This window comes from Pygocentrus nattereri, chromosome 30 (genome assembly GCF_015220715.1).
Source record: "Pygocentrus nattereri isolate fPygNat1 chromosome 30, fPygNat1.pri, whole genome shotgun sequence".
Taxonomy (NCBI): Eukaryota; Metazoa; Chordata; class Actinopteri; order Characiformes; family Serrasalmidae; genus Pygocentrus; species Pygocentrus nattereri.
The window spans coordinates 12,236,654-12,263,831 of NC_051240.1; the positions used below are offsets into that span (position 1 = coordinate 12,236,654).

The following is a 27,178-nucleotide window of genomic DNA, read 5'->3' on the forward strand; positions in this document are numbered from 1 at the left end:
TGTCGCCATGTCTACCTGCACAAATGTAGCCATGTTATTTAATATCCAAAGCCACCAGTGAAGTGTTTTACACGTAATGTCAGTAATAGTAAAATAAAGAAATGTTCCAGGCATTAGGCAGTTTATGTGTATATAATCTGAGTGGACTTTCTGTGTGGGAGCGTTTAGAGTCAGTGAATGCTTCAGACATCTGGTTCCTATCACCACCAGTGTAAACAATTCTGAGACTGTAAGTTTCTCTAGAATGGTGCATTTTACACCAAACCACTCTGAATGACACTGTCAACACCTTAACAATGTAATTATGCAGAAATTTTGAAAAGGGGGGACGTTTTTTTAATGTAACTGCAAACAAAAATCTAGAATGTAGGTAATAAATAATAATAATGAACTGGTATTTCTGTTCAAGACTTTTCAGACAAATTCAAGGCTTATTTCACTGTTTTACATTGTACGCAGTAATGATGCAGTGCAGCCATTTTAGTCCACTAAAGTTGATTCTGCTTCCTTCAGGCTTTTATTTTATTATTATTTTTTAACATAATGATTGTCACATATTAAAAACAACATGTTTTGGACTGTAGTGCACATCTTCCCACCTCCACTTTCATCATTACCTATGTTAATTTCCCCTTTCAGTTGTTTGTCTTTCCATTCGCTTCCTCCCATAACTGTTTATTTTTCCAAATGCCAGTATTTCCCAGAGTCACATCAGTGCAGCTGTGGAGTTCTTTATAAGTTAAAGGGCTAAAGAACGCAATGTGAATTTGACATCTGGCCTGGTTCATGCGTCAGACCACCTCTGTGTAACTTAGAAAATAATATTTCGAATGTAGGTTTGGATTTCACAAATGTGTAGGATGTGCTTTTGAAGAATCACCAAAGTGTCTTTCCAAATATTAACACTGAACATTCTGCATCTGAAAGTCCGGTCTAGAAGAATAGACACTTGATATGTCCGAATCTGGGTGGGGGTTTGGCGCGGACAAGCCTTGTGTTTGGCTAAAACTATTCAAATAAACTTTAATACTTAAAGTAATTCCACTTAACATATTTGTGTGGTTTTATGTATCAAATACTCATTTTAAGTCATTTTTACCCTCTATTAATCCCTTAGAATGAAGCAGCTTGGTTTTATTGCTGTACCTTTTAAAATGTATATATGTTAATGAGCTCTGCTCTGATTGCCTGCCCTGTATTGTGCTTCATTCAAAAAGCAGTCCAGGGTGCAACATTCCTTTTAACTTCCCATCAGTGGGCGGGACTAAACTCTTCTAGCTGCTGAGGTTTTCTCTTCTTCTGTTTCCGGCAGTATTTTGTCAAAATGTTGACACAGGCTGTGTCCAAAACCGCACCCTGCCATACTAAATAATATATAATAATAGAGGTCCATTCATTAGTGCAGTATGTGAAGCAAAGTAAGAACTATGTGGTTTTTTTATTATTTAGACATAGCGTACTGTCAAAGTAATGACTTCTTTTCTTGAAATTTTTACTTACATCTTCATTTTTTTATTCTAATTATCTCAGAGTATTACTTACTATCCCAAAATAATTACATCAAAGCACTTTCTTGAAATGTATATTATTTATAATTATTTTGATAGATGACGGCATATTTTCATCTAAGTCATAATTTCGACGTAGTAGTAGTCATTACAGGACATTAAGTCAACATTTCCAGAAAGTAAGTAATTATTCTGAGATACAAAACCAAAATTTTGCCACAAACAGAAAAAAACTGGGGGATATTTTCTCCTCTGTGGCTGTAAGGGGCTTCCATAGCTGAGGCTAATAAAGAAGCCAAACCAGGCTTGCGTGACGTCCATTACCCCTACATTAGCGTCGTAGTTCCAGAGCGAAGCGAAAGAAACAAACTTTAGACACCAAGCATGGCGTTACGTCAGAAGGGAGGGGACGGTGTAAATTTTATTTTTTTGGTGAACCGTTCCTTTAACAGTGTATCAGCCGTCTTCTCTCTCCTCCTCTCTGGGTTTCCACAGAAAGCGAAGCCGTAACTAACCCTCCGTGTTTGTCCCTTGTCTCACACGGTTGAAGAAAGACTCCCAACAACAGCCCCGTTTCGCACCGCCGAATTCACAAACTTCGCCCGGCGGCGAGTCTCCAGCGTCCCGGGCGGCACGTTTCGCCTCATTTCTGCCGGTATCGGTTCGCAGTCTGACGGGTGAGTTTATGAAGCGTATACGCGCTAGCCTTTAGCTAGCTGCACTTAGCCGGGGATAAACAGACAGCTCGGACCTTCAGCGCTGACAGAAAGGCGCTGTCATCATCACCGCCTTAGCTCTTCAGCTAATTAGAGGTTTCGCTGTAACATAGTCTTTATTCCCTGCCTTCTTGCTTACATGAACTATCAAGCTCGGGCATTTTTCTGAATTTCTCTGCTCTGTAGCGTTAGCTAAAGGACTGGCCGCCGGTTTCTTAAGTGAGGCTGCGGTGAAGCTGTGGTGCTGAGAGGAAACAGGGGAAACCGACGTCTGAGTGACAGTTTTGACAGTTGGTCTCTCTGGATGTTTCTAACGGCTCTGTAGTGTGTAAAGATGTTAAATACAGGCCGAGAGAATAAGATGTTGAAATTGTGTACATATGCAGTACTGTGCGAAAGTCTTACGCACCCAAGACACGTTTTAAAAATCTATTTATTTGTGTAGTTTGTGTTTATTTGCTGAGAAAAGTGTTAATATATATATTTAAAAAGCAGCTCCTGGTTTGACCAGTCAGCGCTTCAGTAAATTGAGCTGATGATGTCGTTGATGATATTAACGAGTCTCTCTGGCGGCTGTGAAGGTGTCAAGGAAAAATATGGAAAAGATATGTTACTTTTTATTGTTTTTATGTTTATTTGAATTATGAATGTGACTTTATTCTAATGTGTATTGTGATAAACTCACTGCTGAGGTCAATTGTATAAAAATGTGCTTAGACTCCCAAAACTTTCGCACAGTACTGTATACTAACTAAACCCTGTTGGTTGTTTAAAGTAAAATTCCACCTTCTCCAAGTTTCTTTATAATTAATATTTAAATAGAGTCATTCAGATTGGTTTGTCGTGAAATGGTTCATTGCAGAGAAACTTAACCTACAGGCTCAGATTTCTTTGCAGTGGTGCTGGTAGGAACCAGGGGTCACAATGTCTGCAATACAACCATACCCGTTTTATTTACTATCCAAAACCACTAGTGAACCTCCATGTGTCTTCTGAGTTTTTATATGTAATGTTGATGATGGTAACATAGTCATAAATCTGAAAAAATAAGTTTTCTTTAGGGACTATTTTGCCTCACAGTGCGCTGCATGTAACCCTCCGTTAACCTCCATGAAAGAATTAAAATGGATGGATTAAAATACATTTTAGGCCAAATCTTTATCACAAAACAAAGTCTCAGATGTCAGGTAGCAGATGTCTAACCGCTTCATTTAACGGCCTTCTGTGAGGGAGTTCGAAGACATTAAACGCTTTGGACGTGTGGTTCCTATCACCACCGCTGTGAGCTATTCTGACTCAGCAAGTTTCTCTGGAACAGAACATTTCACATCAGACCACTCTGCATGATTCCGTTGCTTCTCAACCGCTTAGTTATGTAACTAGAAATTTTGAAAAAGCAGTGAAGTTCCCCTTTAACGAGTCAGTGTAATTCACAGTGGTGGTGACAGGAACCAGACGTCCAGCATTTGATGTCTCTAGAAGGCAAATCAAATAATGTTATTACATGAAATGTTTATGAATATGTTGCCTGATGTCCGAGGTGTTGCTGTATGACAGTTGTAAGAAAAGATTCTGGTCTAAAACATATTTTCAAAAATCTGTTTGTGGCGGTGAGGTATGTGTAAAGCAACATACTGGTCATTGTTCCACAATTGATAACATATTGGTTACTCTCCAGTGGACATTTTACATCAAAACACTCTGAATGACTTTGTTTACACTCCAACCCTTGAATTAGGCAGAATTCTCTTAAGTATTTGTGGAACGGAGTTCTTTTGTAATTTTAAGGCAGCAGTGAGTGATGATGTTAATTTAACTTGGACCCTTTTGGACCCTTTTAAGGGTTTCCTGGCAGCTCAGTTTTTATTATATGTAATGATACTTGGGCTGTATTCAGGTAGAGTTTAAGATGGTTTAAGGTTTAGGCTGCTAGAATAGCCACTAGTTGCAGCAATGTTTGCAGCAAACATTACTTTGTTTACTTGGTGACGCAGCTGAGGCCTAAATGGAAATGATCATTTAACTGTGAAATTTCATAACAGTCCTGTGTAGCTTGGAAAATGTTTATTTTGAGTGTACTGGAATAAAGGTTTAATAAAGTTTTCCTTAATAATGATTTATAATCATTTGTAGTACAGTTGTTTAAATTAAATGTCTCAAAGGAAAGGACTGACTTGCATTTGTTTAATTTTCTCAGGCCACTGGAACAGACACTGGTTATATCAAACCTTGCCTCCGGTCACTGAGCTATATATGTTAATGTTGCCTCCAAGACTGTTTACAGCTTTTCTTGAATGTCCAGGTGTTACATTCATTCTTCCCACCTTACAAATAATCAAAATGGTCTAACTGTATTCTCTCATAATCTAAGCTCAGTAATCCCCTTACAGGGGAATTCCACCCGTTGTTTTTGCATAATTAATTCGTTGGAATTCGTCTCAGATTTCACTACAGTGGTTGTGATGGGAACTAGGGGTTTTGACTGTTTAGAAGCAATGTTGATAATGGTAGTGGTAAATCTGAAAAAGTAAGTGTTCTTTGGGGTCTAATCTGCTTTAGAATACTCTGTCTGTACATTTCCTTCATTAATATATTTTTTTAAAATATACCTCAAAACTCTTTAAAAGCAATGTCTCATGTGTCAGGTAACATTTCATGTAAAAGCTTTCTGTAAGGGAGCTTTTAGAGACATTTAAACCTTCAGACTTCTGGTTTCTACCACCACCACTGTGAACAATTCCAGTTCGGTATATTTTTCTAGAAAGGAACTTTTCACATCAGTCCACCAAGAATGGCTTTGTTTATAATTGATGCAGAAATTTCAAGAAATCGGTGGAATTTCCGTTTAAGCATGTGGAACCAGTTGTGTGCTGTTTTGTAATATTGCACATATGCTTGCACACAGGCTGGCCATCTAATTACAGTCATCTACCATGCTGGTTCAACTTCTGTGATATGGGGGAGGCTTAGAGATGGATAAGCTGAAGAGGTAAGTTGTAAATGTGGCAACAGGCTGAAATTGTCACAAAGCATGTAAGCAAATAGTCATCACTTTATGTTGTTGAACTGAAGAAGGTGGTGTTTCTGCCTCTGTGGTGTCAGCCAGTGGAAACTCAGCTCTTTGAATGTGAGACATTATAACCTCTGTTCAAGGCAAAGTAGGGGATGGTATACGGCAAAAGTCATAATGATGCTTGAAGACAGCTTCACAATAGACAATACATATCACAATGTGTAGTTCTGATGAGTTGAAACAGACACAGTGCATTAGCACTACATTAAAGAAAGTACTGCACATTCCCACATCCATGTAAAACGGCATCGCTTATCACTGGTATGGTTCTCCCAAGGGTACATCTTCAGTACCTTTACAGGGGTTGACATTTCCTGTTGCCTGGTGGGCTTGTTTACAACATTTGTCATTTTACCCACTGACAGTGCAGAACCTGTGTGCCCAAGTGGCCACTTTTATGAAAACCTAGTCCATTTGAATTTTTACACATTCACAAATATCCACCAGTTCATAATTTGCTAACTGTAACCACCACAATTGCTGATATTATATCAGTTTTTAGTTAACATGATCAAGTTTTTAATATTTAATTTTTCAAAGCAACAACTTACTGATGGATTTTAAATACATACATATTCCTAAACATGCTTCTATAATCCAGCCACAAACTCTTAATTTTGGCTTGATGGCCAGTGCAAATACCCCTACCTTTAGTCTGGGAGCAGAATTCCATTACATTGCATGCATATTTCACTGTGTTTTTGTCTTTGCCCCAGGTTTTTATTTTGTAAGTTTTTAAGTTTAAAGTTATGGAAAGGAATAAATATGCACCTTCCCCATGTGGAAGTGAATGTAGTTTCCCTTTTGAACCCATTTAATGTATAAACATGAACCAAAGGACCTTAGGGCATGATTACATTGTTTGTGTATTAGGGTGACAAAGACTTGTATGTAACCCTTTTTCTGACAGTGATAAACACTTGAGAAATCTGCCAAAATCTGTTTTTAACGAAAATTGCAGCTGGTCAATGTTCTTTGTGCCTGTAAGTGTTGTTGAGACCCACAGCATGCTCAGAAAAAACATGCTGTTACATAATTCATCGTGATGCAAATATCATGTTGTCACATTTCCAACCTTTGTCTCGAAATGTAATGTTTAAAACTGGAATGTGGGGTGATAATCAATCAGTTCCCAGTTTGAAGTCAACATGGAGTCAAATACTTCTTTAAATACATTCCACTTGACAAATGAATTTGTTAACATTTTAACAATTTTGCATGTGTCTGATGTGTATTTCGTCTTAATTTTGTTGCATCCTAAGGGGAACTGATGTTCTTATTTTTTCGTTTGTGTGGTTGCCCAGCTCGGGTGAGGAGGAGAGCTCCGGGGAGCGAGGAGTGCTCCACACATGGAGGGGCTACTCCTGCAGCGTCACTCCTGACAAAGTGCTCCTTTCCCGCCCAGTGCTTCAAGCTGCCCTAGGGGCCAAACATGGGGTTTTGCTGGTGGAGGGTAAGCATTCATTAGTACTCAGCAGAACATATGAACACATCTACCGTAATCTTTTCACATAAATAGGTCACTGTTTAATGAGAAGGGTAGGCCACTTAAGTCACATGATACAAGGACACTGGCAACACCCTAGCAACCACCAGAGACACCATAGCAACATCCTATAATCCACTTGGAATACCATAACAGCCACAACCACCTAACAGTACCATAGCAACTGTCTGTAACACCATAGCAAACACCTAGTAATACCCTAGCAGTCACCTAGAGCACAATAGCAACCCCTTAGCAAACCCCTACCCAAAATCTGCAACCACCAGAGATACCAGAGCCACCACGTAACAAACCAAACAACAGGGATAGCATTATTAAGCACCTCGTAGCACCCTCGCTCCCACCTTGGATGTTTTAGCAACAACCTTGCAACTACCTAACAACTTCCTAAAATAAGTGAGCAGCCATCTAGGAACAACCTAGCAATGCTCTAGGTGTAACCTGCGCAGTCGCTCTTTATTTTCTTCAGGAAATGCACTTGTGTAGTGGATTATAATATAATAAACATTAAAAAGAGCTTGCTATATTGTTACTGGCCTGCTTTTGAAATGCTGACTTTATTCCTGTTACTACCAAGTCGTGTGATTTTAATTGTGGTTGCTGTAAATAGCTGTTTGTGACCTGGTATACTGTATGCTGTGCTTCAAAGTATTTATTTTATGCCTTTATTCTCTTGTATTAGGTGGACAGGTGTATAGTTTTGGAGAATTGCCATGGAAACAGAACCAAGCTTTATCAGGAACCACAGAGCCTATTCTAGAGGCAGGGCTCAGTGAGCAGCACGTTGTTTCCGTGGCTGCAGGTGCCTGTCACAGCGGGGCAGTAACGGAGGACGGTGCAGTGCACATGTGGGGGGACAACACCTATGGCCAGTGTGGCCTATCAGGTCTCTCTGTTGTCCCTAACCCCACCCCTGTGGGTGTGGTGGACTGTGAAGCCACGCCTCCTCAGCCAGTGAGGATCTTGGAGGTAGCATGTGGAGAGCAGCACACACTGGCCCTCTCAACCCGGCATGAGGTATGGTCCTGGGGCAGTGGCTGCCAGCTGGGCCTGCTGACCACTACCTTCCCTGTGTGGAAGCCCCAGAAAGTGGAGCACCTGGCTGGGAGGCATGTGCTGCAGGTTGTTTGTGGATCCTCGCACAGCCTGGCTCTTGTGCGCTGCTTGCCCCCTCCTCATGAAGCACGCAGACCCCCTTTGGATAAGTGTGGCCAGTGCAACCAGTCACTCTACACCATGACCGACAAGGAGGACCACGTCATCATCTCGGACAGCCACTACTGCCCCCTAGGGGTGGAGCTTGAGGAGGGTGACAGTAAATCAGGTTCAGAAGGCAGCTTATGCCATGGCAAAGTCAGGAGTTCCCCATCTGAGCCAATTCTCTCTGCCCAAACCCCTAAGTCACCAACTGCCTCATGTTCCAGTGGTGCTCCAGTTTCGGCACCTGCGTCTGTCTCAGAGCTTCAGGACCAGGCACCTCTCACTGAAAAAGAGTGTGTTCAGTCAGCCCCTAAGGGCCAAGAGGAGTCCCAAGCTGCAGTAGTTGATGGAGAGGTGCCTGAGGTAGCTGCAGAGTCACATGGGGATGAGACGGATGGCACAAAGGCTTCAGGAGGGTTGATGGCAACAGGGGTAAAATCCTCCCCGTACCCAGATGAGCAGGCACTCAAAGACTACCTGAAGAGGCTTTCAGATCAGTCTCTTGCTGAGCATGCATCCAAGAACCCTACTACAGTGCAGTGTGCTCAGGTCAGTGATACAAATTCATAATTTTGGCACAAGATTCGGTGGCTTGCCAGGGCAACAGTTTACAATTGTATGCAAATTTGCAAATTTTAGTGCACAATTTCTAGTTATTTGCTTAGTTTAGTATATTGGAAAAAAATAAAATTTTTAAATATAATATGTGCTAAACATTTTAAAAAGGCCACATAAATAACCTGTAATTATGTCTGTATTTCTTATTTACATTTAGAAAATCAACAAAACGGACCATTAAACTGCTTAAACATTTGCGTACAACTATATATTTGTGAACCCTGGCAGGGCATTGAAAGGAGCAAAGTGAGAGGAAAGATAATGTTTTTATTAGTTACCTAATCAAACAGTAGTTGAAAGATTAACTGATTATAGAAATGATTGTGAGTTACATTTATAAAAAATGTTCAGGAGAGCATCATTTGCAGTGCATTAAATATGCATACAGTGTAAATACTCTGTCAAAACAGGCTGTGTGGTTCAGTTTCAAACAAGCATTCTTCTACCAAACCACAGGAAATTCCTGCTTGCGTGTTAGACGTATAGGTACAGTGTGATTCTCTTCACGATTTTGAAACAATACGTGTCTCTTTTATCTTAGTGAGTGAGTGACATATGCGGTTCAACCCAGTACTCTTGTAAAACCCAGTTCTAGGTGCTTTGAATCAAAGCTGTTCTTTCACTGGGACTTCCTCTTTTTCCTACTTCACCAGAAGAAGTAAACCATGCAGGGCAGAAAAATCCTGAAAACAGTGAAAAACACTATTGATAATGTCTACACAGCCAATTGCAGTAATTTATAAAGGCCTGAAACCTAGTAAAATCCTTCAAATGCTCTTATCTTGCTCATTTCTCTTCCACCACAGCCTCTTACAGAGCCTGCTGACGTTTTCATCTCTGACCCTGCAACCCCTGTTGCCCAGTCAGTAACCCCTATGGGCTCAGCCCTGAATCACCTGGTGATTTCTTGTGCATCGGCTGTAGGGGAGAGAGTAGCGTCCACTTATGAGGCTCTGTCTCTGAGGAAGGTCATCAGCTACTGGGTGAGTGTAAGAATTCATTCAGTATGTGCTCACGGCATCACTCTCATTACACTGACCTTAGTACATTATCACTAATACTTAAAAAAACATATTGATCTTTATTAAAAATAGTTCCCTTGCAGACAACTGTGATGAGTATAAATCAGATAATGCCTTAATTCACTGTGTCATTTAGTTTTCTGTGAAGAAATGGTCATTTTCTAGGAGTTGATTTTGAATGGTAATGACCTCTGCTCTCATTGGCTGTCTCAGTTGAAGGGGCGGGGCAAGAGAGTGGTTATGATATGTGCTTGGGAGAAAAATAGTGGCTGGCAGATAGAATAGAATAGACTGGAGCTACACACAATGGTGGCCGACAGGACCATCTGCCCAGGACAATTAAAAACATGTCGCAAACTCAAAAAGTTTCATCCACATGACCACAACTGAACTACATTTCACAAACGCACCGCGAACTAAAAAAAAAAACAAATGGGTCACATCACAATGCAAAAATTCATGGGGATGAAATTTTAATGCCACTTTTTTGAGTGTCAGGCATTTCCACTGTGTTGTGAGTGACTCTGCTGCGCTTGTTTTCCGCATTTGCAGTGCGTCTATAAAATATAGCGCTTTTATAATCATGTTGATAAATGTGCTTTGTGAGTTTGCAGTACGATTGTGAAATGTGGCGCTGGTGTAATCTTGATGTTGAGAGTGTTTTCTGAGTTTGCAGAGCTTCTACAACTTTGCAGTATGTTTTATGATTTTGCAGGACATATGAAAGATATGCATATGTTGTCATTTAGATGAAAATCTTTTCTGGCTTTGCAGCTCATTTTTATTTGCAGGTTCTTTGGGTTCTTCTCAGTCACTGTCACAATGCAGAAACTTTTGTAGGTTTGCCTGTTTTGTCACTGCTACGCTAATGCTAATTTCTGCTCAGGGGTTTCTGTGTTATGTTAGCGTCAAGCTAGTTGTGGTTTATATATGTATTTTTATGTATTTTTATAGCATCTAGAAGTCTAGATTAAACGCAAACATTTGAAACTTATAATGTACACTCAAGTAACTTATTCTCTACTTTGGATGTTGGTTTGTCTCCTTCAGTAAAGATTTAAACTCCAGGCCTCTGAATGTAATTGGAGCCTGTTAGCTTAACTATATGCACAGTTTTCTCTAGTGAGGTCAGAATGTGGTTCAGTTACCTGGCAGCCCTGTTAAGATAAATGAGAGAGTCTGCCGAGTCGGTCACTAAGATAGTAATTTAATGTTTGCTGTATGTGACATTACATCAGTGTTTTACACTGTCCTGTCCATCAGAGACGTCTGTGTGGAACAGCAGTTGTGAAAGTATGAAGGCTGGATGAGTGGGTGTGGTAATTTGAGTGAGGCGAATCTTTTGATCCACATGGCGCATCGGGCAGCAAATTCTCACAGCCTGCAGAATCACATGCCTTCTGTAAAAGAGAAAAACAACAGACGCTTCACATTTCACACTTTCTTGGAGGGTAGATACTGTGACAAGTAACACATATGTGAACTGGCAAGGAAAATGCAGTTTTATTTATTGTATCTTCAAGTTTCCTGCTTACAGGCTTGCAGGCTTTATGTAAAACAGCTCAAATAAGGCAGTGCTGTGGTTTTTCATCTTGTGTATCCTTGTAAATGGACTTTTTCCAGTTGTCTTTGACCCATAGCTAGTGCATATGGACCACACATTCCTGGCTGTTCTGTATCCGCTTAGGGTGTGTGTACCTGAGGGCCAGGCTAGGACTTCATCCTTGATCTCCAATGCTAAACAGTATTCTCAGTTCTTTTACTGTCTGAGCGTTTGTTCTGACTGATGATATGTTTAATGCATCAGCCAAACTGTTCTTATATTTTTTTTAAACATTGAGTACGTAGTAGAGTACATTACCAGAGTCTAACCAGTCAGGTGTTTGCTATGAGCCTCTCTGGAACTCTGTGGCGTGTATGTGTGTGCAGGGTCCAGGAGAGGGCCGCGAGCGTCCGGAGGAGAGGGTGCGCCAGGAGGAGCACCGTCAGGGCAAGAAGAGCTCAAGCTTGGGCGACATCCGTGAGGAGGAGGCCGAGGGGCTCAACCGCCGCCTCTCGCTCCCCGGCCTGCTCTCACAGGGTACATGCGCTCTACATATCTTATGCCACCACATGCGTAAGTCTGCAGCAGAGTGGGTGTGGAGGAGAGTTGATGTTAAAGCAGTAGTTCAGTGAAAAAGTCTAATTTACATTTTACCTTCATCCAAAATGTAAATCCTGTTTCTATAAAAAAAATTGTCAATGTAAATCTATACGTGTGTTTATTTCATCAACTCGTTTACATGTACTTTACCTGAAAATATAACATACTTCATCTAAAACAGGGGTGTCAAACTCAACCACTAAAAAGGTTATTTAAAAAAATTGCAACAAATCTGTGGGCCAGCTGTTTTTTATTTTATTTTTGTTAATTTTTACTGAAAATTTTGTCATTGTTTGTTCAAAATATGCCAAAACTAAAACAGCAAAAAGTAGACACTGAATATTTGAATGATTCAAAATTAATTTTAAATAAAAACAAATTGTTTTATATAAAACAATAGACAACATTGGTTGGTGGACAGTTCTCAGTCCAGCAGTGACACTGAGGTGTTTAAAAACTCCAGCAGCACTGCTGTGCTAATGTACTTGTACCAGTGCAACACACTAATACATCACCACCACATCAGTGCTACTGCAGTGCTAAGAATGATGCATCATTCAAATAATACCTGCTCTGCGGTGGTCCTGTGGGAGTCCTGACTGCTGAATAACAGAGTAAAATGGGGATTGCAAAGTTTCCAGAGAAACAGATGGACTACAGTCTGTAATTGTACAACTACAAAATGGTAACTGGATATATGTATATTTGTACGTACAGTACATAAACTACCTATATTTACACTCACCAGCCACTTTTTTGCTAGTAAAAGGTTGGACCTCCTTTTTCCTTCAGAACTGCCGTGGCAGAACTCTTCGTGGCAGACTTTCAACAAGGTGTTGGAAACGTTCCTCAGAGTTACTGTTGCCTTTCTATCATCTGGAACCAGTCTGCCCATTCTCTGACCTCTCACATCAACAAGGCATTTTCGTCCACACAACTGCAGCTCACTGGATATTTCCTCTTTTTCGGACCGTTCTCTGTAAACCCTAGAGATGGTTGTTTGTGAAAATCCCAGTAGATCAGCAGTTTCTGAAATACTCAGTCTGGCACCAACAACCACGCCACGTTCAGAGTCCCTTAAATCGCCTTCCTTCCCCATTCTGATGCTCGGTCTGCACTTCAGCAAGTTGTCTTTACCACCTCTACATGCCTAAATGCACTGAGTTGCGGCCATGTGATTGGCTGATTAACTATTTGTGTTAACAAGCAGTTGAACAGGTGTACCTAATGAAGTGGCCGGTGAGTGTATATACAAATATGTTGCAAAGATAAAACAGTATTATATGTGTCTTGAAGCATGTTTTTGTCCAGTTGTAAGGATAAAAGAATGCAATATGGTGTCAAACACCATACTGTCCACCTTTTGATTTTATTACAGCTTCCATTCTTTTCAGGAGACTTGCTTTCAGTTTGTAAAGGAAATTTGCACAGATATTTTTCTATACCTCCAACATTCAGTCTTGGACATTGGTTGAATTTTATGCTTCTCAAAATCCAAGTCACGAACATATTCAGTGACGTTGAGGTCTGGACTCTGATGTGGTCAGTCCATTGTTCTGAGAACATTTGCAGCTATTTTGTTTGATTTGCAACTGTTCTTCTTTAATTTTTTTTGAGCTCCAGTTTTGGAAACTCCTGTTTTTTCCACCTACTTTCCTCAGACTTTTCCCTTTTTATGCAAGTGAATTATCTTACATCTAACTTCCTCAAAACTGTCCTGATAAATGAACAACTTGTATTTAATGCTTGATTTAACTGGAAATTAAATAAATAAATCGTACAATCCTAGTCTTGTAGCTTCGGTGCAAAACTAAAGCAACAAATTTCAGACAGCTATCATGTCTGATCAATAACATTTTGGGTAACAGGAAAAACAGTAAATTTGATGTTTCACTGCGCTTTGCTTTAAGTATCCATGCTTGAGTGACCCTGCGGTGTGTTTATGTATGTGGGCCTGTGTTTGTGTATGTTTGGCCTTGTTGGTTAATGGACTGCTAAATCCAGCACCAATTTCCTCGTATGTATTTTGCATGATTGTGGTGGCTGTTATTGCTGTCTTCTTGCACTGTGAAGAGTATAAGGCAGTTTTTTCCATCATGTGACAAAATTCCAAGAATTCCAGTTGCTTTCTTTTTCTTATTATGCTGTCAGAAGGTGCATTAGGCACTTAGTATCATAAGAATCAAATTAATGCCAGCTATTGTTTTATACACTGAGGGCTGAGGATCTAAGCAGGGTTTTGTCTGAGCTAGAGTCTTAATCTTTTTCAGTCATGCGCAAAATCTAACCAGAGCCCACAGAATCCCGAAATAACTGTCTTAAAACCTCCGCTGAATACGAATGGAATATTTTTAGCAAACGTCAGTTTTTCAGCATTGCTGTGACAATGCAGACTTTTGCTGTCTCTGCGCACTGACGGGTACCATAATATTGTTGTTGCCATGGTTACAGACAAAGCAGAAACTGACGTGAAGGTGCCGTCTGCTCTTGCTGCAGTTACAGGTATTTTCAAGATGTAGTAGAGCTGCACAACTAATCATATTTTATTCATGATCATGATGAAATGAATTAATCATGTGAGACTGTAATCGTAAACATTAAAATTCACTAACATTAGATATCAGTTCTGTATACTCTAGTGCATTAAATCTCGACAGGCTTAAGTTTCTGGACGAGGATCATAACAGTTTCTGTTTCTACGTAGAATTAGAATCTTTTCTATTAGTTTCTGAGGTGGCATATTTATGTATAGTTTGGTTTGATTTTTGAGGCATGTTTGAATCTCATATCTAAAAGATACACTCAGTAAGTATGACCTTAATGATTTATTGATTTAAAGATTTATACATTTGGAATATTATATCTTATAATCTTTTTAATATAGTGAAATAATACAGTGCAGTAAAGCTGTTTTGTTTCTGATTTGGCTGAATAATTAGGATGATTAAATATGACTTTAATACTGAGCAATGCAGTATTAATCGTGATTATCATTATAGCCATTATTGTACTAGTATGTTGTGCTATTAGCAATACTAGTATTGTACTACCAGCGCTGTATGTAGTTACTGTGGTAAAGGAAGGGAGTGGCTGTTAAAGGGTCCATATCCTACATTTTTCTTGTATTTAATTTTTTCCCTTTGATGTCTGCTTATAACATTTGTGATTTATATACCAAAACCATTCTAAATGAATTTTTTATGTGACTATTTTCCAACCTCTCTTTATCCCTTAGTATTAAACAGGCTAATACTATCTTTAAGACTTATATATGTAATTGACGCCTGTTCTAATTGGATGCCCTGTATTTTGCATCATTCACAACAACAGTCCAGGTTGAATCATTCTTGATAACTGCACTGTGAATGGGCAGGGCTCAATTGCTTTAGGCTGCAATAATATATTGATAAATACAACTGTGTAGCTTTTTGTGGCATCACGAGAGCAGTGAATTTAAAATGGGCTGTTTTTGCAGCTTTGTTTTCAAATGTGGACTGTATGGTCTGGGGGGTGAATGATTCATACTACATACCACATCAAACTGTTTTATTTCATTTTTAAAAAGCACATCTTAGGAAAATTCACTATTCCACGGTGTGGGCCCTTTAAAGGCTTTTAGCTGTAGTGAAATAGCACTTTAACTAACTCTTCAGCATTTTTCAGTCTATTCTCTATCTGCTGCATCTGTAACTTAAAGTCAATTATGTGATATTTTATATTTTACAAAATTTAATAATATATTTTATTATATTTCTTAATATATATTATGAATAGTAAATGGCAATAAAAGTACAATGACTTTCCTCTATTGGTCTTGACTTCAGTACTGAATGTTGGTGAAGAATAATAATTTTATTTGGAAAGATATACAGCACACAGGCTATACTGAATTCTTTTAACAGATAAAGTTATTGTCTGAGAAATATAATAATTCATAAAGGTGCTTGAATCTTTGAAACAAATTTCTGAATCAAATCACTGTTTAATGAACTGAATCAAGTCATTTGTAAGTAAAAAAATATATATATTTTTTTAAAGTAGTTTTTGAAGACAGCGAATCAAAACAAAACAACTCCTAGTGATGACTGACTGTACGCTACAGATTCAGCAGATTGGGATTAGGTTGAAAGACACAACCTGTATTTTAGACTAGAATCTATTTGCCTTGTTAGCTGCCTCTAGTTCTCATTCCCTCTGAAGAAACAGATGGACCTCAGTAGGGAAGGTACAAAACACAGCACGACAGGAGTGTGTACGTGTGCCTGCACATTCATGCTCCCACCTGACAGCGTGCTTCTGTGTGTGTGTGTGTTTCAGCTGAAGTGTTTGGGTTTGGCTCTTGGCTGTTGAATCTTGGCTGTGTTGGTGAAGCAGGCTGCACTGGTGTGAATTATTCATGTGAACACGTTGGCCTGTCTGTTGTGTTTATTTGGGTCCCCTCATACAGCACAGCTGAGCTAATGCATCTTTAATGGGAAAACAAGACTTATTGGGTTCATTAGGGACAAATACGCCAGTCAAGTGTAAACAAAGCCGTAAGGGTTTCTCTTAGTGAGTTGTGCATTATTGTCTCTCTCTCTCTCTCTCTCTCTCTCTCTCTCTCTCTCTCTCTCTCTCTCTCTCTCTCTCTCTCTCTCTCTCTCTCTCTCTCTCTCTCTCTCTCTCTCTCAGTGTCCCCACGTCTTTTGCGGAGGGTGAGTCGTCCACCTGTCCGGGCAGTGGCCCTCACCCCGGTGGGGGTAGCCGAATCAGACGCTCACCTACCCTCTCTGCAGACGGAGGTGTGGAGCTGGGGGAGGGGTCAAGAGGGGCAGCTGGGACACGGAGATCTGCTACCCAGGTTGGATCACTACCCATAGTGCAATGCCAGTCCACTAACATAGGAATGGGCAATATGGCAAAAATATAATTGAATAGCCTTCCTGTTTTGTGACACATGATATGCATCACAATATTTCATGGGAGAGAAAAATGTTGGAAAAAAATGCAGCAGCAAAACAGTTAAAAATTAATATCAAAATCTGAGTACAATAGCTTTTTTAGTTATTGTTATTTCATATTCTGTGCTACATACAGTTTAGCTGGACTCTCTGAGACTCCCCCCATGTTTGTATCCGTATTTGGAGAGTCGTATTTGGGGGTGTGTGGGGGGTTGGGGGTGCTGTCATCAGGTAGAAGGCAGGATGCACCCTGGACAGGTCTCAAAGACACAGTTTATGTCAAAATTCGTAGTTTTTATGTTTGGTTCTGTTAACTTACACATGATTGTTGCTGTTTTTATTTTGCTGAACTCCATTTAAAATATGGCTGATGACTGGGCAGATAATTAGGGATGCACGATGATGTTAAACATATCGGTATTGGCAGATAATTACTTAATAAATATAATAGCACTGAATTGATGTTTGGATTTGAGTAATATTTCAAACATTTGCATTTGTAATGGATGGAAATACATTTTAGATTTCTGCATAAAACAAATCCATGTTGATGCAGTTCCAATATGTAAATTTTATAAGTGTTTATGTTGCAGCAGATACAAAAAACATGGAAAACATTAAATGTCAGTATTGGCCTGCAATTCAAGTATCTGTGCATCCCTGTTAATAATGTTAACAACTGAATTTTGCTTTACTTTTATTACACTGTTGTGCAGAGGTGACAGAATCTCATATGCATCAGTATTTAATATTTAACTCTGTTGGAAATATTAGAAATACATCTGATGATAAAGCCTGTGTTGAAAAGGCCTAGTATGTTTGCAGCTTGCCACTTATCCTGTGTTAGAAAATCTCTGCTGCAGCTTCAAGGCCTTTATTTTGCACAAATGTTTGCACAGTCCACTTTGAGGCATTTTACGTAATATTTTCCATTCTTGTATGGACAGAAATCTTTTTAAATGCTGTTGGTGTGGAGGAAGATTTGAGTGCTTTTTTTTCTACCTTTCAAAAATATCTAGGTATGTGCAGATGATGCTTTCTTTTTTTAGGAAATATGCAGTCACAAGCCTACATACCTACAATATGCTCAGAAAAGCATATATTATTCATCAAAGTAATGATGTGTTATTGTCACATCGCTCACCCCTGCAATGAAGAAGAGGACAGAATAGCTTTTCAGTCCACACATACAGACTTGAGATATAAACATCAACATTTTAACTAAACATTTAGCTGAAGAATGAGCATTTATTCAAACAGAGCAGCCTATTATAAAGGTACAAGACTGTCTAGACAGATTCTGCCCTTGTTATTGTGTGTACAAAAGCTCAGAAAGTTTCTTACGTCTGTGCCTTGCGAGTGGCAGAACTGTGGAAGGATCTGCATGTTTTGCTTTGCAAATATACATTTGGAAAATACTCCTAATGCTGCAGTGCAACCATAAGAACTACTGTATGTACTCTTTTAACCAAGGGCTACAACATAACCTCTGTAGTTTCCTTTGTTCAACCTGGAAATGAATCAGCCTGTATATTGATTGTGCACTGCTTGCAGCAACATCAGAGCACTATTATTACAGGTGGTGTTAATAAGATACGATTTTGGTATGTTTAATTGTTAGTTTCATTTGGTTAAGTGCTTTAAATTGTCATAGCTGTTTCTATACTTTTTAACATTTCTTGTATCATTATGACTGATTAGCTTGAAAGATCAAACCTTCATGTGTCTTTCACTAATCCATTAAATTTCTAATTTCTCTCTTTGTTTTCTCTCTGCAGACTGCAGCCTCTCTGTATTAAAGGTCTGAGTGGCAAAGAGGTGATTAGATTGGCAGCAGGTGCTCTCCACTCTCTCGTGCTGACTGCACAATCACAGGTGTGTGAAAGTGTATATTAAGGCTGCACGATATGGCTGATAGAGCTGTATTGTGATTACATGTTGTGATAGTAGTATACTGTCTGATTTAACTGATATGGTTAAAGAATCTGGCAACTAAAAAAGTCTATATCTCAGTGATCCTAAAGATTTGTGGCTTAGTTATCATCAAGCCAGGAGTGGCTAAAGTAATTGCTGTAATGTTTTTGGGCAGTACAGTACAGCACAAATGGTTACAGATCTGAGCTCAATACTTTCTGTGCCCTGGTTGAGTAGCTGTGTCCGTTTCCGATCACACAACCAAAGAGAGTTCTCTTTGTCTTGTGTGGCCACATGATTTTTCACATAGTAGATTCAAGTTAACAATAAACACAACAACAGCAACAATGGAGGAGCTTCAAGTTCTGATTTACTGTAACGTGATGGAAAGGGTCAGATGCTCATGGTAAAATCCAAAAGATGAGGCTTTAATATCCAGTGATGGACAGTAATGAAGTAAATGTAATTTGTGACTGTACTTAAGTATTTTTTTCATTTTTCCATTTTTGGTGACTTTACTTTCACTCCACTACATTTCAAAGTCAAATATCTTACTTTTTACTCCACTGCATTTTGTGAAATCTGTCGTTCCTTTTGCCTTCTGTATGTATAAAAACATAACATGTTGAAATGAAAGAAGCGTGAATCAAGCATACAAATCAGGACACAATGCACACTTTGTTATGAACTTCTTTTGACCTGTTGGACATACTGACCCAGTGAAAGCACGCGGTTCAATGACAGTGTAGCAGCTTTAAAGTTTGGGAGGGTCTATTCAACATAAATGGAGGAAACTCCTGACTCTATCCAAACATTATGAGAGAGCTTGTTTAAATGTAAACTATTTTCTATGTAAAATAAGTTGCAAATAAATCTTAAACTGAAACTTTGCTCGTTCGCAAAAGCTTATTTCGGAGCCACTTCATTCTACCTAATGGAAATTGTTTGACTTCAGTGTTTTGTTTTTTAATAGTGACAGACTAATTAGTGACATTCTGTTAAAATATTGGTGTTACAAGAGAGACACTGAAGTATTTTCACCTAAAATATGTTGGTAAAGCAAGTTTCTTGCTACAAAAATGCTAATAGGGCATTAGAGTCATAATTAATCTTTGAGTACTTTTACTTTCGAGTAAAAGGCTCAAGTGGAGGTCTAAAGGGAGGAACTTCTACTTTTACCTTTTACCTTGTGTATCTCTACTTTAACTCAAGTATATGGTTTGTGTATTTCATCCACCACTGTTAATATCAAATGGCTTGGCAAGAATTGTTGTCAGTAAACATGCATGGGTCAAATCCAAAACAACTAAAAGGAACAACAGGGCAAACATAACCAAAGGGGTAAAGACAAAAGGCAACAATCAGAACTCCAGAAAATAGTCCAATACACAATAAAGGCAATTGAAGAGGACACAACAGAAATGCTCAGTAGCTCTTCTAGAGAAGCAATACCTCACAAATCCCCTAAGCTAAAGCCCAGCTTAAATACTAAACTAAGAAGTTGTACGATAAGACACAGGTGGATTAGATCAATACTCGGGAGAGTTTGAACGATGATTCGTTGAGCCCTGGGATCGGGGAGTCACGTGGTCTCCCACAGAGTCTCTGGATGAGTCGAGGCCTTAAGGGTGCGTGAAATTTACCTTATAATCTTTGGTTTTACGCTAGAGTCTGAGAGATTCTGGCTTGCTAGTGGTTTGTTTACTCTATTTTATTTATTTATTTAAGTTGCAGTCATCTGACTCCAGTGACACTGTGTGATTGCATTGTACCATTCAGGTGTTTGCACCATTTCTAGCTCCACCCATACATTTAGGCTCAGCCCTAGGATACCCCAGCAAGAAGCGTAACCAAAGGCATGAGTACTCGGGTACAATACGGCTCACGTGCCAGTGGAAATTACAACAAAATGTGTGAACATGGATTTGTAACAGTACCACACTGCACTCCCCATTGGGAAAACCACAATTAGAAATTTGGCCAGGGATTTAAACACTGTTTGGCCTGTCATTCAAAGTGTAGCAGGTGGCTATGATGGGCAACAAATCAGTAAACCAATGTGCGTGTTTATTAGCCAAGTTAGACTAGTCAATAAACTTTGTTCAGAGAAATTTTCTTGACATCTCAGGCAACCAGTAAGTAAGATTAGTTGGGGAAAGAGCAAAGCTTTGCCAATAGGCTGCTCTCCAAAGCCCTGTTTCAGCCAAGTGTAACTGATGCTTTGCAAAGCAGGCACTGCAGACATTTTTCAGAATACTAACTTCTTGACTTGCTCACTGGTAGTCCATCAGACTTTGATTTCAGGCTCGTACAGTTTACCATGAAGCTTTTATTTTGACATAGCTGTAATGTCTAGTCTAGGTATTCAAATGATGTCAGCTGTTTGTGATTTTAATCAACATAATTGTTTGTGTCTTGTTAAAAGTCAGCTTTATACTTGTTGTTAAATGAGTTTGTTGGTAATGTTGAGTTTGTTTGTTCTGTTTGTTGTTTGTATATCAGCAAGACTGAATGTGTGTTTACTATGTGGCAGGTGTATTCCTGGGGCAGTAACAGCTTTGGTCAGCTGGGACACATGGAATCCCCCAGTACCATCCCCCGCCTAGCCAAGGTATACACACACACAAGACTGGAGTAAGTTTAGCAGAGTTTGACTTTAGAAATTGTGAGAATGTGAGGCATCCCTCATTAATATGTTAAAAAAGCATCTCTAACATGGTAACTGTATAGCATAAGGAAAACAACTTTAACCTTGTCAATGGAACAAGATTTTTTTCCATGTAATTACATATTATTAATATAAGTACTTGTGTGTAATAATAATAATAATAATATAATAGTTTCCATATGTTTTCTACATATGTATTCAGAGATTTAACCTTAACCTATACCAGATGGTTTGTTTACCTTTCAGTTTAAAAACATGAATCATGGATCTTTTGTAAAAAAAAAAAAAGATTTTTTCCCTACAAATATGCAAAAACAAACCCACTCATACTCTCCCACGCACACAAGAAACACTATTTAACCTGAGATTTAGTGGAACTAAAGGTCTTTCCTAGTGAGTTGCTGAAAACAGCTATATTTTAGATAACTTTATTTGCTGCCTGTGTTCTCTCTAGTTGTCAGAAGGCATCCGTGTATGGGATGTGGGGGCGGGGCAGAACCACACTGTTCTATTGGCTGACGGAGACTGTTTCCAGCCAATCCTGTATTACAGCGGTCAGCAGGTGAAAGAGGGGTCGTTGGAGACGTCCCAGGAGCAGACGGGGGGGTGCACGCAGCAGCCTGTCCTGCTGCCGTTCTGCATGAACGTTAGTGACGCCTTACCTTTCATCACTATTCAGAAATAGATAATTATTATTCTGGAAACGTTGTTTCCAAGACACTTAAAATATTGAGTGAAGCTGGTGTAGACAGTGTGTATGTTATTACTGTAAGGATGTACCAAAATTACTGATATGACAAGTGATTCAAAACTTTGGACAGTGCTGTACATGTTCAGTGTCATTTTCTTAATGGCTCTTGCTGTGAAATACTATATAAATAAATATAAAATAGGCCAGTTCCCCATACTGTTTCTACATTACTTGCTACTCGCTGCTGTTGGAAGAAAACCTTGTATCTCCAAAATGGTAACTTTACAGGAGAAGGAAAAAACATACATTACTTTTAATGTAAGAAAATGGAACCAGCCATCTTTCCAAGTCATTTTAGGCCATTTCTTTTGGTCCATTCATCATGAAATTTACACACAGTGTAAAGAGTAACTGACATTTTCACATTGTCAAAAACTGAAAAACGTCAAAAACGGAGATATGAGGTTTTCTTCCGACAACAGTGTACTGTTTCTAACATTTATACTTTGTGTTTTTAGCTGGGTTATGTGAGCAGTGTTTGTGCGGGTGGGCAGAGCTGTGCGGCACTGGCTGACCGTAACGTAATGGGCTTCATAGCCAGCCTACATGAGCTGGCAGCAGCTGAGAGAAAATACTACTGCAAACTGACCAGCATAAAGAGCATCCTGCTGCAGCCTCTACTAAAACTGGGTATGTGTGTATAATTGAACAAATGATAGAAAATTGTTTAGCTTTCTTTAGTGTAATTATTATCTACAAGTTTAAATCAGCTTACTTTTTTTCATTTCCAGTCAAAACTGCCAATATATTATTCATTTTCAGGAGATATTTCTAAAGAGATAAGATAATCTACTTGCATAAGGAAGGAGAAAGTCAAATGAAAATAACTATTTAGAAAGATGCAGAGAAAGTGGGACTCCTAACAACCAAGGCCTGATAGACCACTAAAACTGTCCCCATCAGATAAACAGCACTTAAAGCTTTCATCTTTGAGAGAGGAGAAAATCAAGCTGCTTCAGATCTGAAACAATCCACAGGTGTTTCTGACCATCCTTCCACTGTGAGAAGGCAAGGCTAAATAAAGTCTGAAAGGTTGCGCGGCTGCCAAGAAGCCATTATTGAGAAAAAGAAATTGGATTTTATGTAATACTTAGTTCTGGCTTCTGTGTGAATAATTTGCCAATGGTCATTTTGGCTGGACTTTAAATAAATAAAGCGTAGTTCCTGACTTTGCTCCAAAACTACAGTTGGGTTTAAATTACATTATGCTGATCTCTTTTGGGTTTTTCTTTGGATGTGAACGTGGTTTTGGTGAATGTTTTGTTCCCTCAGATTCCTTAAGCTCCAACCTTGGACCAGCATGTACTGGACTTCTACAAAATTTGGTTGGTCGATTTGGCCGTCTGTCTCAGTTGACAGGTCAGAACTCCGCCTCTTTGACCTCCTTCCTGAGGCGCTCACGTGATGTCAGGGGTCTTGTTGTCCTTGACAACGCACACCTGTTCCTGGACACATATTCTGAGCAAGTACACACACACACAACACACACAGAATCTAAAGGGCATAGTATGTGCACTGTTGGTTGGTTAGTGTAGTGGGTAACACCTCTGCCTTCTACGCTGTAGACTGGGGTTCAATCCCCTGCCTGGGTAACCACCCTACACTACACCTATAAGAGTCCTTGGGCAAGACTCCTAACACCACCTTCACCTACCTGTGTAAAATGATCCAACTGTATGTTTCTCTGGATAAGAACGTCTGCTGAATTCCATGAATGTAAAATGAATGTTATAACATATTGACATTATACTCACATGGTGATGCATTCATGACACACATTCAGAAAGGTAATAAATCATCTGTATTTTGTCTTTTCTATTTTTTTTTAAGTTTATGTCTTTGAACAATATATCTCAAAAATTGTCTCTATGTTTATATGTTTGTCTATATGTTTATAGGTACTGCACTGCAATAGGTAACCTGCTAGTCATGGGGGGCTTTCAGGCTCTTGTCAAACCTTGCCAGTGAGTCATCTTGCTTTGTATGGGTGTATGTGTGTGATTTAAAGGGGAATTTTGCTATTTTCAAAAATAAAACAAAATTGTTAACATGTAATCTTGTTCATTGTGGTTTAATGTAAGATGCTATATTTTTGCATTGTTAACATCATGATCCCAGCACTGTAAAGAAATTGAAAAATCCTAAAGTTACTCTATGTAACTTTGTAATGCCCCATTTCACATCAAACCACTCTGAATGACTTTTCACAATGATTGAATTATGCCGACACAGAGAAAAAATGGTGGAGTTCCTTTCTAAAGGTCTCTCTCTTGGGGTCATTGGATAATTAGCGCTGACATTTGGCTTTCATAGCGCTGTATAGAGAGAACAGTAGCATTTCTGCGTCGCAGTGAGGACTGGTGCAGAGAGAACAGTTTAAAAATCATTTGAAGGTTTGGGAAAGGTGAATTTAGCTTCAGACCCTCTTCATGTTGTAACTTATGCTTTCTAGGTACTGTATAGGTTTGTATTTTTCTATGGTCAGCATTTAGTGGCCTATTTTTAAATGTGATAAGCTGTCAGAATAAAACATTTGCATGATTTTTAGTTTTATTTTTTTTTGGAGTTTTGAGTAGTGAGGACTTCTAGGACTTTATGGGACATTTTATCAATGTTCTTAATTGCCAGGTGTATTCCATGACTGAAAAATAATATATATTTATATTTATCATATATAAACTATAATCTTGCAAGAACCCTGCACGTATTGTTCAGGTGAAGTCAAAAGTTTCAAAAATTTGAAGACCCCTGATCAAAATGCTATTCATTTGTTGAGTTTAACATGTTAGGGGGAAAAAATGTAAAATATTTTTACACAGGCCACATTTATGCAGTAGTGTGTTCTCTGTAGTGGATGTGCAACTTATTTTCCCTTAGAAAATCAACAAAAATGTGCTTTCAACAGCCCAAACTTTTGCATATGCCTGTGTATGTACGTATATATTTATGTTTCCTTTCTTTTTAGGGATGTGTTTGGGAAGGGAGCAGAGGCCGTGCAGAAGCTGTCTGAGTGTTGTGAAGATGGAGCGACGCTGGCTGACGTTTTGATTAATCTCTTTTACCTCCCTGTCCGCCATCTCCATGAATATGGCCGCCTGCTGCTTAAGCTAGCAACATGCTATGAGGTGGTGGGTACACATGCATGGTCACATTGACCTCGCACCATGGTGTTTTGCAAGTGCAATGTTTTTATCATGTCACCATGTCATATTTTAAGTAATATTAAGATGAAATAGATTAACAATAATATTAGTGTATCATAACTGTGTAATGAAACCTGAAACCTTGGATTTTACTGTGTGTGTGTGTGTGTGTGTGTGTGTGTGTGTGTGTGTGTGTGTGTGTGCGCAATTATATCCCAGAATTCCATGGACTACCAGAAGCTTCAGGATGTCTGCTCTAAGTACGAGTCGCTGGCTCTTCATCTTAAGAGGAAGAGGAAGGAGGCCGAGTACACACTGCACTTCTGGAAGAGCTTCCCTGGGAAGATGACAGTGTGTGATCATTATTTAACCACAAGTATTTTACAGTAACATTAAGTAGATGTAGGACAGTTTCCATTTAAAACAGAGGACTTGACAAAATATGTTAGACCTTCTCATACTGTGTTAGTTTAACAGACCAAAAAAAAAAGTCAAAATAAAAGGCAGGTTTTGAAAATGTACATGTAACGCTCATGCTGTCTTTCATCAGCTTAGAAGCTCATGGTTTATTCAGTCCTTTTGATGCTTGCTGCTCTAAGCTGAAGCAGAACCTCCAGTTATCACACTTTTTTAGCAGAATGGGCTGTTACCCAGTGTCTTGCATCTTTGAGTCACACTGGCTAAAAGAAAAACGGTAACGTTGTCGCTATTAGTATTTGATGGACAATTTTTTCTTCTTTTTCTTTTTTGTGTGAGTGTTTTAATAAAGCATTTCTTCAAGGGAAGAATGTTCTCCCTAAACTCCCTTCCCCATGATAAAATTGCAGTAACGCACAGTGGCTTATTGCAAATCTTTAAAACCCCTGAGAGTTCTCTTATTAAAACCTGAATGGTTGGAATTGGTGAATTTTTATCTGAAATTGCTTCCTTTTTGTCTTTTTTTAATCTATATTGAAGTGCGTTAGTCTGACTCGGGTCAGGTTGCATCATAGTGCTCTGTTATTGATTGGCCACTCGCTTGTGTCCACCCCTGTCTCAGGACTCGCTGCGCAAGCCATCTCGGCGATTGGTGTGCGAGAGCAGCAACAAAGCCCTGACTTTGCAGAATGCTGGTCGCTTCTCTGTCAACTGGTTCATCCTCTTCAATGATGCTCTTGTTCATGCACAGGTATGTAATGTCCTCACCTCCCTGTCTTTGTTGTCCTCTCTCTTTTTAACCTTTGCTGTCTTTTACTGTGTTCTCCCTTGTCCTTTTCTGCTTCTGCCTTTCATTCTTTTCTTCTTTTCGGCTCCTTTGGTGTATTGTGCTGGATTTTGTCTCCGAGGGAGTTCTGAGTGTCTGATGTTTATTTCTGTCCTGGTAGGGAATGCTCCCCTCTAAGGGTCTTGTAAGTATGAACAGAGTGAAAACAATAGAACACATTTCCCTCTCTAGCACAGCTCCCCCTAGTGTCCAGGGCTGGGCTCAGCACTATTCTTCTTGAAGGAATAGCTCAGCAAAAAGTCAAATTTACACTTATCCCAAATGTAGTCAATCCCCTAAGACGTGTGGTTGCAGAAATTCTGTCCTGCAGTTATGAGGCTGATGTAATTGAATGTAGATGCTTATATCTAGCAGTTAGCCTCTTACAAACTGCCTGACAGAATCAGCACATATTTGCCTCAAACCAGCATCAAGTTATTAAGTAATCTAAAATTGTTTTGCTTGGTTTCCAACACTATATGACATACTGCTCTCTATAAAAGTGGACCAAAGTGTGCACAAAATTTAGCATTTAAAGTAATTGATTTTTATTTTTTTAGCTCTATTACATACTACTCTACATACATCAGTGCAGAACCCTCAGCGTCTTGTAGTCCTCATGAAAGGCCAAATGATTTCTGTGAAGTACAATGGACTGTGAGTCTGTAATTTTTTATCTAATTAAATATAATATAATCATCGTGCTTGTTGCATTTAAAGTCTGTATTAAAG

At 39.1% G+C, this 27,178-nt stretch overlaps 1 protein-coding gene across 4 annotated transcripts in view; it reads left to right on the plus strand.

The window, feature by feature from the left end:
- Positions 1-1,984: 1,984 nt before the first annotated feature.
- The window catches only part of als2b (alsin Rho guanine nucleotide exchange factor ALS2 b), a 41,643-nt gene continuing 16,449 nt past the window's right edge, over positions 1,985-27,178 (plus strand). The window contains exons 1-17 of one of the 4 annotated variants that reach the window (XM_017702199.2): positions 1,985-2,185; positions 5,130-5,213; positions 6,602-6,750; positions 7,487-8,553; positions 9,429-9,605; positions 11,574-11,760; positions 16,459-16,627; positions 18,506-18,602; positions 21,175-21,252; positions 21,764-21,955; positions 22,519-22,690; positions 23,333-23,522; positions 23,959-24,024; positions 25,026-25,188; positions 25,423-25,554; positions 26,243-26,371; positions 26,568-26,591. In XM_017702199.2, coding sequence (XP_017557688.1) covers positions 5,197-5,213; positions 6,602-6,750; positions 7,487-8,553; positions 9,429-9,605; positions 11,574-11,760; positions 16,459-16,627; positions 18,506-18,602; positions 21,175-21,252; positions 21,764-21,955; positions 22,519-22,690; positions 23,333-23,522; positions 23,959-24,024; positions 25,026-25,188; positions 25,423-25,554; positions 26,243-26,371; positions 26,568-26,591 — 3,009 coding nt within the window. In that variant the 5' untranslated portion in view covers positions 1,985-2,185; positions 5,130-5,196. The remainder of the gene's footprint in view (positions 2,186-5,129; positions 5,214-6,601; positions 6,751-7,486; positions 8,554-9,428; positions 9,606-11,573; positions 11,761-16,458; positions 16,628-18,505; positions 18,603-21,174; positions 21,253-21,763; positions 21,956-22,518; positions 22,691-23,332; positions 23,523-23,958; positions 24,025-25,025; positions 25,189-25,422; positions 25,555-26,242; positions 26,372-26,567; positions 26,592-27,178) is intronic. The other 3 variants (XM_017702201.2, XM_017702200.2, XM_017702202.2) reach the window with 3 other exon arrangements.